Source organism: Pongo abelii, chromosome 5, assembly GCF_028885655.2.
Source record: "Pongo abelii isolate AG06213 chromosome 5, NHGRI_mPonAbe1-v2.0_pri, whole genome shotgun sequence".
NCBI classification, from domain to species: domain Eukaryota; kingdom Metazoa; phylum Chordata; class Mammalia; order Primates; family Hominidae; genus Pongo; species Pongo abelii.
In genome coordinates this window covers 86312711-86326041 of record NC_071990.2, presented here as the reverse complement: position 1 = coordinate 86326041, position 13331 = coordinate 86312711, and the positions used below count along the sequence as shown (strand labels likewise).

The 13331-nt window shown below is 39.0% G+C and overlaps 1 protein-coding gene across 32 annotated transcripts in view; it reads left to right on the top strand.

Annotated features, from left to right (window-relative positions):
- Positions 1 to 13331, top strand: part of SNX14 (sorting nexin 14) — a 102297-nt gene that overhangs the window by 20249 nt on the left and 68717 nt on the right. For 17 of the 32 annotated variants that reach the window (XM_054556832.2, XM_054556830.2, XM_054556833.2 and 14 more), the window contains 3 exon segments: positions 10399 to 10519; positions 12369 to 12445; positions 12527 to 12605. In XM_054556832.2, the coding sequence (XP_054412807.1) occupies positions 10399 to 10519; positions 12369 to 12445; positions 12527 to 12605 (277 nt within the window). 32 annotated transcript variants of the gene reach the window in all.

Here is a 13331-nt window from a genome sequence, read left to right as displayed (position 1 = left end):
GTTCTAGATCCTTAAGGAATCACCACACTGTCTTCCACAATGGTTGAACTAATTTACACTCCCACCAACAGTGTAAAAGTGTTCCTGTTTCTCCACATCCTCTCCAGCACCTGTTGTTTCCTGACTTTTTAATGATCACCATTCTAACTGGCGTGAAATGGTATCTCATTGTGGTTTTGATTTGCATTTCTCTAATGACCCGTGATGATGAGCTTTTTTTCATATGTTTGTTGGCTGCATAAATGTCTTCTTTTGAGAAGTATCTGTTTATATCCTTCGCCCACTTTTTGATGGAGTTGTTTGTTTTTTTCTTGTAAATTTGTTTAATTTCCTTGTAGATTCTGGATATTAGCCCTTTCTCAGAAGGATAGATTGCAGAAATTTTCTCCCATGCTGTAGGTCGCCTGTTTCTCTGATGATAGTTTCTTTTGCTGTGCAGAAGCTCTTTAGTTTAACTAGATTCCATTTGTCAATTTTAGCTTTGTTGCCATTGCTTTTGGTGTTTTAGTCATGAAGTCTTTGCCCATGCCTATGTCCTAAATGGTATCGCCTAGGTTTTCTTCTCCGGTTTTTATGGTTTTAGGTCTTACGTTTAAGTGTTTAATCCATCTTTATTTGATTTTTGTATAAGGTGTAAGGAAGGGGTCCAGTTTCAGTTTTCTGCATATGGCTAGCCAGTTTTCCCAACACCATTTATTAAATAGGGAATCCTTTCCTCGTTGCTTGTTTTTATCAGGTTTGTCAAAGATCAGATGGTTGTAGATGTGTGGTGTTATTTCTGAGGCTTCTGTTCTGTTCCATTGGTCTATATATCTGTTTTGGTACCAGTACCATGCTGTTTTGGTTACTGTACCCTTGTAGTATAGTTTGAAGTCAGGCAGTTTGATGCCTCCAACTGTGTTCTTTCAGCTTAGAATTGTCTGGCTATATAGGCTCTTTTTTGTTTCCATATGAAATTTAAAGTATTTTTTTTTCTAATTCTGTTAAGAAAGTCAATGGTAGCTTGATGGGGATAGGACTGAATCTATAAATTACTTTGGGCAGTATGGCCATTTTCACGATATTAATTCTTCCTATCCATGAGCATGGAATGTTTTTGCATTTGTTTGTGTCCTCTCGTATTTCCTTGAGCAGTGGTTTGTAGTTCTCCTTGAAGAGGTACTTCACATCCCTTGTAAATTGTATTCCTAGGTATTTTATTCTCTCTGTAGCAATTGTGAATGGGAGTTCACTCATGATTTGGCTGTTTGTCTATTATTCGTGTATAGTAGTGCTTGTGATTTTTGCACATTGATTTTGTATCCTGAGACTTTGCTGAAGTTGCTTATCAGCTTAAGTTGATTTTGGGCTGAGACGATGGGGTTTTCTAAGTATACAATCATGTCATCTGCAAACAGAGACAATTTGACTTCCTCTCTTCCTATTTGAATACCCTTTATTTCTTTCTTTTGCCTGATTGCCCTGGCCAGAACTTCCAATACTATGTTGAATAGGAGTGGTGAGAGAGGGGATCCTTGTGTTGTGCCAGTTTTCAAAGGGAATGCTTCCAGTTTTTGCCCATTCAGTATGATAATGGCTGTGGGTTTGTCATAAATAACTCTTATTATTTTGAGATAGATTCCATGAATACCTAGTTTATTGAGAGTTTTTAGCATGAAGGGGTATTGAATTTTATCGAAGGCCTTTTCTTGCATCTATTGAGATAATCATGTGGTTTTGGTGATTGGTTCTGTTTATGTGATGGATTATGTTTATTGATTTGTGTGTGTTGAACTAGCCTTGCATTCCAGGGATGAAACCAACTTGATCATGGTGGATGTGCTGGATTTGGTTTGCCAGTATTTTTTTGAGGATTTTCGCATCGATGTTCATCAGGGATATTTGCCTGAAATTTTCTTTTTTTGTTGTGTCTCTGCCAGGTTTTAGTGTCAGGATGATGCTGGACTCATAAAATGAGTTTGGGAGGAGTTCCTCTTTTTCTGTTGTTTGGAATAGTTTCAGAAGGAATGGTACCAGCTCCTCTTTGTACCTTTGGTAGAATTTGGCTGTGAATCCATCTGGTCCAGGGCTTTTTTTGGTTGATAGGCTATTAATTACTGCCTCAATTTCAGAACTTGTTATTGGCCTATTCAGGGATTCAGCTTCCTGGTTTAGTCTTGGGAGGATGTCCAGGAATTTATCCATTTCTTCTAGATTTTCTAGTTTATTTCAGTAGAGGTATTTATAGTATTCTCTGATAGTAGTTTGTGTTTTTGTGAGATCAGTGGTGATATCCCCTTTATCATTTTTTATTGTGTCTATTTGATTCTTCTCTCTCTTCTTTATTAGTCTGGCTAGTGGTCTATTTTGTTAATCTTTAAAAAAAAAAAAAACCAGCTCCTGGATCCATTGCTCTTTTTTTGAAGGTTTTTTGTGTGTGTGTCTCTATCTCCTTCAGTTATGGTTTTCAGTGTTCTTTATGTCTGATGAATATAGGGTTTTTCCTTTTTCTTTCAGATTGAAGAACTACCTTTAACATTTCTTGTAGAGTAGGTCTGGTGTTCATGAAATCCCTCAGCTTTTGTTTGCCTGGGAAAGTCCTTATTTCTCCTTCATGTTTGAAGGGTATTTTTGCTGGATATACTATTCTAGGGTGAAAGTTTTTTTCCTTCAGCACTTTAAATATGTCATGCGCTTTATGTCATATGTCTCTCTTGACCTGTAAGGTTTCCACTGAAAAATCTGGTGCCAGATGCATTGGAGCTCCATTGTATGTCATTTGTTTAGTTTTTCTTGGTGCTTTTAGGATCCTTTCTTTATCCTTGACCTTTGGGAGTTTAATTATTACATTTCTTCAGGTAGTCTTCCTTAGGTTAAATCTGCTTGGTGTTCCTAATCTTCTTGTACTTGAACATTGATACCTTTCTCTAGGTTTGGGATGTTCTCTGTTATTATCCCTTTGAATAAACATTCTACCCTGATCTGTCTCTCTGCCTCCTCTTTAAGGCCAGTAACTCTTAGATTTGCCCTTTCAAGGCTATTTTTTCAATCTTTTAGATGTGTTTTGTTATTTTGTTCTTTTGTCTTTTCTGTGTATTTTCAAATAGCCTGTCTTCAAGCTTAGTAATTCTTTCTACTACTTGATCACTTCTACTATTAAGAGACTCTCATGCAATCTTCTATATGTCAGTTGTGTTTTCGAACTCCAGAATTTCTGCTTAATTCTTCTAATTATTTCAATTTCTTTGTTAAATTTATCTGATAGGATTCTTTATTCCTTCTCTGTGTTATCTTGAATTTCTTTGAGTTTCCTTAATACAGCTATTTTGAATTCTCCATCTAAAAGGTCACATATCTTTGTTTCTCCAGGATTGGTCCCTCGTGCTTTATTTAGTTTGTTTGGTGGGCCATGTTTCCCCGCATGGTCTTGATGCTTGTGGATGTTTTTCAGTGTCTGGGTATTGAAGAGTTATTTATTGTAGTGATTGCATTCTGGGCTTGTTTGTATCCTGTCCTTGGGAAGCCTTTCCTGGTATTTGAAGGGATTTGGGTATCATCTACATTTTTGGTCAATGCAGCCATATTTGCATTAAGGGGTACTGCAAGCCTAGTAACGCTGTGGTTCATGCAGACTCACAGAGGTACCTCCTTGGTGGTCTTGGATAAGATCTGGAAGAGTACTCTGGATTACCAGGTAGAGTCTCCTGTTCTCTTCTCCCACTTTCCTCCAATCAAATGGAGTCTCTCTCTGTGCTGAGCTGCCTGGAGCTGGGGGAGGAGTGACACAAGTAACCCTTTGGCCACCAGGAGTAGGAGTGTGCTGAGTCAGACCTGAAGCCAGCACAGGCGCTGTGTCTCATCCAAGGCCCACTGTAACCACTATCTGGCTACTGACTATGTTAGGGCTCTATAATCAGCAGGTGGTGAAGCCAGCCAGGCTTGTGTCCTTCCCTTCAGGGTGGCAAGTTCCCCTGGATATGGGGAGGTTCCAGAGATGCCATCCAGGAGCCAGGACCAGGAATTGGAAACCTTAGAAATCTACCTGGTGTTTTATTCTACCGTGGCTGAGCTGGCACCTATACCACAATACAAAATCCTTACCACTCTTCCTTTTCCCCAGGCAAAAGAGTCTCTCCCCATGTCAACTACCACCATAAGCCCATGGGAGTGCTGCTAGACTCTATCAATCTAACTACTGCTGTCAATGTTTACTTAAGCCCAAGGCCTCCTTAGTCAGCTTGTGGTGAATGGTACCAGGCCTGCAACTCACCTTTCTGGGCAATGGACTCCCCTTTGGCCCAGGGTAGGTCTAGAAATGGCATCTAAGAGCCAAGGCCTGGAATTGGGGACCCCAAAAGCCCTCTTGGTCCTCTACCTCACTGGCCAAGCCAGTACCTGAGCTGCAAGATGACATCCCCTTTACCCTTTCTTCTGCTTTTTTGAAGCAGAAGAAGTCTCCTTTGTAGCCATCAGAGCAGTGAATGTGCTAGACACACCTGAGGCCGGCATATCTCAGTCTTACCCAAGACCTACTGTGTGACTACCTGGTTACTGCTGCTGTTTTATTCAGAGTCCAAAGTCTCTTTAGTCAGCAGACGATGAATCCTGCCAGGTTGGGTCCTTCCTTTAAAGGCAGTCAGTTTCCTTCTGGCCCAGGGTGTGTCTAGAAATGTCTGGGAGCTAGGGCCTGGAATGAGGGCCTCATTACTCTGCCCAGTTCCCTGTCTTCCTGTCTCTGAGATGATATCCAAGTTGAAAGACAGAGTTATCTTTACTTTCCCCTCTCCTCTCCTCAAGCAGTGGGAAAGGGTCTCTTTCGGACCTGCAAGCTGCACTGCCTGGGACTTGGAGAGGGGTTTCACAAGCCTTCCCTTAGCTGCCTTGGCTGATGTCTCACTAGTTTACATGCCCTCCAAGTCCACTGGCTTTGAGCCCCAGCACAGTAGTAGGACTTGCCTAGGCGTTACAGTCCTTGTGGCCTAGACTGCCTTTCAAGTTTACTTAAGACCTTTCAAGTTTATTTAAGAACTCAGAGCACTTGAACCTGTGGTGTCAAGGATTGCTGAAACTCAGGTTTGGACTATTGGGATAAGCGGTTGCCTTCTGGCCAGGACATGTGTAAATGACCCCTTTCTGGGCATCAGCTAAGTTCTTCCTGGTGTTGGCAGCACTGAGTTTCAGTGCAAATTCTCACAATCACTGTGTTGTCCTTCTTTCAAGCTGTGTGCTTTCCTTTGCCATGTGGCCATTTCTGGGGGCTGGAGAAGGGGTATTGGCAATTTCAGGGTTGCCTTTGCTACCCTCTTCCATGCCTCTTTCAGCAATATGAAGTTAAAATCATGTACTGTGATCAGTCACCTGGTTTTTGATTCTTATGAAGGTGTTTTTTTGTTTAGCTAGTTATTAAATTTGGTATTCCTGTAGGGAGGATGATGAGAGCCTTCTATTTGGCTATCTTGTTCTGCCTGTCTCTCTCCTTATGGTCCTTTTGTTTACTTTTTTTGCTTTTTGCTTGGCTGTCATTTCAGTTATCTCTGTAGTGAACAGGTATTTTTCTTGCCCATGCCCGGCACCTGGCTCTTGTCCTCTTTGGGGTTGGTCACTTGGGTGATGATGGCCAGGCCATCCGTAGGTATGTGGCATGCCAGCTGTTTACCTCTGAAATCTTTTTTTTTTTTTTAGACGGAGTCCCATTCTGTCGCCCAGGCTGGAGTATAGTGGCTTGATTTCGGCTCACTGCAACTTCTGCCTGCCGGGTTCAAATGATTCTTCTGCCTCAGCCTCCTGAGTAGCTGGGATTACAGGCACACACCATCATGCCCGGCTAATTTTTTTGTACTTTTAGTAGAGACGTGGTTTCACCATGTTGGCCAGGCTGGTCTCGAACCCCTGAGCTCAGGTGATCCGCCCGCCTTGGTCTTCCAAAGTGCTAGGATTACAGGCGTGAGCCACTGCGCCTGGCTACCTCTGAAATCTTAAGAATCAAATATGTCACTTAATCACCAGTGTCAACTTCTTTCATTTAGTCAGTCACACTGTCCCTGCTTCTTGACATTTCAATCTCCTGACTCTGCTTTCTTTCTGTATGTTGTCCCTCTTCTGTTGTTAGTTACTTTCTGATGCAGTTTAGAGCCAGTCTAGCTTAAGACAGATAGCTTGGTCCATCAGTCACTTCATGCAGTCTATTTCTAGTATCCTTAACTCCATCCTTTCCATTCTACTCGCCTGTCAGAATCCAAATCTGGGATCAGTGATGCTGTTTGCTTTTTTTAGATTCATATTCTGAAAACTGAATGCTGCTGGAAAAGATCCCACAACTGAAAAGTTCATTGTCTTCAGCCTCAGTAATGTCCAGCAGTTCCCCAGGATACCCCCCTCTTCCCTTCTCTGTGGCAACTGTGTCAGAATTTCCCCAGTCTTCTAGAACCTTTGTTATTTACTCTCTGTCATGCTACCTTTGTCATTTACTCTCAGGATCTCCTGTTTTATATGAAAGCCATTATATGGCTTTCTTGTTACCAAATCTACAAATGTAACTGCATATTCATCCTTCTATGCATCCTGTGCGGTGTTGGGAAAGAGACATTTCTCTCATTTATAACTGTTCTTCCATTTAGATTCTGAATCCTAACAACTTCTACCTTCTGTAAGATAGTATTTACGCATTATTTCTTTTTTTCTACTTCTTTCCCTCTTGTCTCCTTTTCTCCTATATCGCCATTTAAATGTGATCAGGTTTTTAACCAAAAACCTTAACTTACTGTCCCCCTCCAGTTACTGTGTTAGCTCTTCTTTTATTTAGAAAGAGAATTATCTACATTTACCAATCCCACTTCCTCACCTCCATCTCACTCCTCAATCCGTTGTAGCCCTTTGCCATTCTAAAATTGTTTTTGCCTAGTTAATCAGTGCCTCTTTTATTGTAAAAACTAATGGACACCTCTCAATTTTTATTTTACAAACATTTGGTCATGTTGTCCACTTCATTTCTGTAGTTTTTTTTTTTTTCTGTTTGTTTGTTTGTTTTTGACCTTGCCAGTTTTTATGACTTGACCCTTGGTTTTCTTTCCAACTCTTCTAATTACTTGATTCCTTTATAGATTTCTTTTCCTCTGCCTAGTTCTTAAATATCTTATGCTCATTTCTTTTTTAACTCTGTAGATTCTCCCTGGGTCATGTCATTTATTCCTATGGCTTCAGTGATATTTATGTTGATAATTTCTAAACCTTTATCCTTAACCCATATTCTCTCCAGAGATTGAGACTACCCAATATTTAGGTGCTTGTGGAACATTTCTGTGTAGCATGTTTTAAAATACCTGACACTTAACATGCCCAAAGAGAACTGATTTTTTATTTTTCTTTTCTGCTTTTATTTATTTATTTATTTATTTAGACGGAGTCTTGCTCTGTCACCCAGCCGGAGTGCAGTGGCCCAATCTCGGCTTACTGCAGCCTCCACCTCCCAGGTTCAAGCGATTCTCCTGCCTCACCTTCCCTAGTAGCTGGGATTACAGGCATGCGCCACCATGCCCAGCTAATTTTTATTTTTAGTAGAGATGGGGTTTCACCATGTTGGCCAGGCTGGTCTCAAACTCCTGACCTCAAGTGATCTGCCTGCCTTGGCCTCCCAGAGTGTTAGGATTACAGGTATGAGCTACTGTACCTGGCTCCTTCTGCTCACATCTAATCAATTACTTAATCCTCTTAATTTTTCCTCCCAGTGTCTCACAAAATAATTCACTTTTTAAGATCTCTAAGTCTCTTCCCTAGTTTAGGCCATCACTGGCTCGTAGATTACTGCAACAGTTTTCTAACTAGGCTGTGTGTTTCCAGTCTAGGGCATTCTCCATATTTCATCCAGAATGGTCTTCCTATTATTTAATCTAATGATATCCTTCTGAAAACTCTTGAAAATTCTTTAAAATCTTCTTAAATCTCTTCATTGTCTCATAGGTATTACTCAGGACTCTTGATAGTAGATAACAGAAACTCAGCTCACACTAGGCTTAACAAAGGGCAAGCCTTGGAAGGTTTTGTAAGTGCAGAAATAACTGGAGTGTAGCTGGGCCCCAGAAACACATGGAAGCAGGATTTGGAATACTGCCAATACTTTCTTCCCCTTCCTTTTTCTCCTCCTCTCTGAATTCTGGCATCATTCTGTTGTCACTCCTCTTTCCTTTAAGTGACAAAGCATAGGCTGTCAGTTTTATTACAGCTTCACATTTCTACTATCATGAGATGAACGAGACTGGTTGGACCCCAGTTCATGCAGTTTACTCTGTCAGTTCATGCAATTTACTGTGTTTCAAATGCCTGTTACTCACTAGGTTGTCTCAGATGGTGTCCGTCCCTGAACCAGTCAGCTGTAGGTAGGGAAGAAGATGCTATGATTGGCTTATTTTGTTGTTGTTGTCGTTTTGCCTATTCTTAATCCAGTCTTGAGTGAGGGAGATAGACTCTTAAGGAGATAAAAACTCTTATTCCCATTTGAACTTCATGAATAGAGTGTAAAGAAAGAACACTTTGCAGAAGGGATTGTAGTCTCTACTGAGTCTACAAATTATTAGATCCCTACAGTGCATTTTCTTGTAAGATAATACGGGCAGTCCCTGCTTTGTCTGGTAGTGAGGGTCTGTAAAAATGATTGTGCAAGCAGAAACTGTGCAAAATGGTTTCAGTCAATGGGAAAATTATGACTGAGTTTTAAAAAATTTTGTCAAGACATTGAAAACTCTCATTGTCAGTTATAATAGTATAGGGAAATAAAAATAGTAAAGTGAGTAGTACACTGTAATTTTAAACATTAGAAACATTGAGAATTAAAGTGTTTTCTTTCTTTGTGAAAATATATTAAGAGTAACTTAAACAGTGTTTGTCCTCTTCTCATCCGATAACATGGGATATGGAGCGAATATCTTTTTCATGCATAGGTGAATTACCATACTCCTAAGTTTGGATCAACTTTCAGTGTTTTATCCAATGTTGTGAAATCTCCAAAAGTTCCTTTGCTGGTGTCACTTCTTCTGGGACATTTTCATCCTTGTGCCAGAACCACTCTTCTCATTGATGTCAATAAGTTCACTACCTTTCTCTGGCTGCATAGAATCTGTTGAACAGCAGCATTGTCATCATTCCCACAGTCAGCTATTTCTTCTGTAACTTCATTTACATTTGATTTGAATTTTACTTCTTGCATTATCACTGTTCATTTCTTTGTTTCTCTTTAATATTTGTGGGCCAAAGGCCATGTTTGTAAAATGTGTTGCAGATTTATTATTGGGAGACAAGGAGGTAACACAACTCCATGGTTTCCTGTCTGTGCATGCACTGAAGAACAACAATGTGCAGTGAGTGACCAGTCACTGACAGAACTGATGTGATTGGTCCCTGATCATCATGCACATCTGTTATTTATATAGTGATTTGTGGACTGATGAGTTAGCAGAGTTTGTACTTTATACAATTACTCACAGTTAATAAATAATACTGTGGTCATTGGCATTTGAACTGTGTTGTGGGAGATTGGTGTTATTTAGCACAATCATGGTATCTGAAATTTTTGCAAAGCAGAACTGTGCAATGTGAGGACTACCTGTATTAAGACACACATTGCCCATTATATGACACTATATTATTTGGCTTCTGCTTTTGCTTTTAGATTCATCTTAAGGCCTTCTTCCTTGGAAGTATGCTCACACAGACCTAAGCCCATGTGTTTCTCTCAAGCATGAATTCTCGTGCCTCTTCTCCAGTCTCCCATACCTCTATCCTATCCTCTTCTGTTTATTTGTTCCTACTTACCCTTTAAGTTTTTCTGTAGACATTGCTTTCTCTGATAAAACTTTTCTGTTGTTTTCAAATTTGGGTTAATCAGCCTGTGGTATTCCCATATCACACAGACTTTCTGTCGTAATATCACATGTGTGATCACATAGTATTGTGCTTATTTTTACCTACGCATCACCATGACTAGACAGTGTTTTCCATGCAGGTAGAGACTATGCAGTGCAGTTCCTTGCTGTATTCCCAGGGCCTACCTCTGTCTATAACAAAATAGGTACTTAGTAAAATTTTTTTTATGTAGTGAAAAATAATCAGAATTTTGTTGGGATATGAATACTACAATATCATCAGAAGGTATTCTGGAAGAATGTAGTATAGACTAGTTAAACATAGGTACCAATTATGAAATATTGATCATTTATGCTTCCTTATCCTTTAAATGAAATATGTATTTGATAGCATACATCTTATGATTCTTGTGTTTAATACATTACAAAAAATTAATCATAATTGGAAAAATTGCTTCAATCTGATATTGTAGGTGCTTAATGAATGCTTGTTAAATCAGTGAAGCAGTAACTTAGAATTAGGCATTTTATTTGGTTCTAATAATTATTTTCATTTATTTTTAAGGTATATTCATATTTTAATGATCTTCTGGTCATTTGTTGCTGGAGTTGTCACATTCTACTGCTCACTAGGACCCGATTCTCTCTTACCAAATATATTCTTCACAATAAAATACAAACCCAAGGTAAAATTATGTGTTCTTATTGTTAAGAATCAATGTGTATGAGCCTAAGCTGTTTATTATTTGAAAGCCTGCTAAAGCAGTGTATTTTTTTAATTTACAAAATTTGTTTTCTTTCAATTTCTTCTTTTTTTTTTTTTTTTTTTTTTGGTACTGTGCTAAAAGCAGTGATTTAAAAAAATCCATCTAATTTTATTTAATAATGGAAGTCTATTAGAAAATTTTCAAAATAAGATTTGTATCTGTGTATGCTTTTAAGGTATACAATTCTCTTAGAGGAGCTATAAAAAGAAAATATGGTACAAAAGTTTCAGAAAGTTGGAATCCACAATTTTAGGGTGTCCTCTATTAACCATGAGGACAATAAATTAAATCAGAGGTTCCCAAAACTGGTTGTACAGTAGATCTCCTGGGGGATTAAAAAATACAGATTCCTGGGGTGTACTACCAGATTTTGATTGAATAGTTCTGGGTTAGAGCCTTGTAATCAGTACTTGTTAGAAGCTTTCCAGCTGATTCTGAGGCACAGACTCAGGAAATTCTGGGTTAAGTGATCTAATCCTATTAAATTCTTAAATGTTTGTGTGCTTCGTAGAAACAGAGATATAATTAGGCAGTTTGTATAACCAAAGTAATTTATTTCTGAAATTTAATGAAGGGTGGTAATGTGGTGAATCTATCTCTGTAAAGCAAGATTCTGGTCTGTAGATTAGGGTTTAGTGGGATATCTTTTCCTTTTCCTTTTTTTTTTGACATGGAGTCTTGCTCTGTCACCCAGGCTGGAGTGCGGTGGCGCCATTTTGGTTCACTGCAACCTCTGCCTCCCAGGTTCAAGTGATTCTTCTGCCTCAGCCTTCCATGTAACTGGGATTACAGGCACACGCCACCAAGCCCAGCTAATTTTTGTATTTTTAGTAGAGACGGGGTTTCGCCGTGTTGGCCAGGCTGGTCTCGAACTCCTGACCTCAGGTGATCTACTTGCCTCGGCCTACCAAAGTGTTAGGATTACAGGCATGAGTCATTGCGCCTGGCCTAGTGGGATATCTTTAAGTCTTAATAATTCTTTAAGTTGATGTAGTATCTTGTCTCGGGTTTGTTGGTATTTCTACTCAGAGGAAACACAACTGAAAGTGGTGCCCCATATTTGATCAGGAACTGTAGTAGTTACCTCGTACCTTTGTCATTGAATTCAAGATTTTGGAGAAAGAGAAAATAGTTTTTTCTTATTGTGCCTTTGCAGTAGAGTGTCATTTTCTTTTTTCTTCCTTTTTTTGAGACAGGCTAGAGTTGCACAGGCTAGAGTGCAGTGGCAGGATCACGGCTTACTGCAGCCTCAAACTCCTGAGCTCAGGTGATCCTCCCACCTCAGCCTCCTGGGTAGCTGGGACTATAGGCATGTGTCACCACACCTGTCTAATTTTTGAATTTTTTTTGTAGAGATAGGGTTTTACCATGTTTCCCAGGCTGGCCTCAAACTCCTGGGCTCAAGCCATCCACCCACCTCGGTCTCCCAGGGTGCTAGGATTATAGGTGTGAGCCACTGTGCCTGGCCAAGTTATCACTTTCAAATATAGACTGAATTTTTTTTAAGTGATCATAACAATTGATTTTAACTTTAAGCTTAGAAATTTGGCTTAGGTATTATAAGGCATTTCATCTGGTATTTTTTTCTCTGATGGTTTAGTTTAGCCAGTGTTATGTATTACAAAGAAAGGTTTCACTGTTAAAGTAGACAAAAAATGTTCTTTGAGTTTATACATTGATTTTAAAAACTTCTGAAAAGTTGATTCTTTTAAATAAAGATGATATGTAAAGATGGATCTCCCCACCACCTCTCATTTTCCTTTTTTAGCAGTTAGGACTTCAGGAATTATTTCCTCAAGGTCATAGCTGTGCTGTTTGTGGTAAAGTGAAATGTAAACGACATAGGTAAGTTAAATTTTTTTTATTTGTTGATCCTTCTAATTACATTTGGATTTCAAGTGATTTAGTTGTATAATTTTTCTTTAGGCCTTCTTTGCTACTTGAAAACTACCAGCCATGGCTAGACCTGAAAATTTCTTCCAAGGTTGATGCATCTCTCTCAGAGGTAACTGATTCAATTAATATTATTAACAGAGAATGTTAAATGCCTGTGGAAAAATTTTCCAGAATTTTTTATCAAAAAATTTAATTATGGAGCATCTTAATACATGTCACTTAAATCAGTTATGAGTTAGGCAGTTGGTTATTGCAGACTAAACAACTTGAGTAGTAAGCTAGAAATGTTTTTGAATCTCATGTTTAATTTAGACATTTTCAGCTAAGGAAAGCACTGGTTTACCTGAAACAGTCATAAAGATGAAAACAGTCATCTTTATGATAGCGCAGCAGAAATATCATTTTGTAATTCCAAAAGGAACCCTGGACTGCAAGAGCAAATCGATATATATCTTACTGAATTATGACCCCAGTTTTGACACTAACTGAAGAGTAGAGTAGGGAATGGGATATTTTTCAGTATTTCTGCATAATACAGGAATGGAAAGCATGTTCTCTTATCTTTGTTACAGTCAGATTTTATATGTATCTTTTTGGTAACATGTTTTAGTTGTTTTAAAGACTTGTCTTCTCAGTGGATTTGACAAAACACTCAAGTCCTTGAAGGCAAGGAATGGAGTCTCATTTGTTCCTAGCACCAAGTATCAGGTCACGTGTATTGTTGGTAGCTGATCAAAGTGTATTAAATCAAATTGGATGCTACTTAGTTGAAGAATAGCATCTGAATCCCGCTTAATTGTTCATTATCCCATTTTGTATCCTGCATAAAAACCCA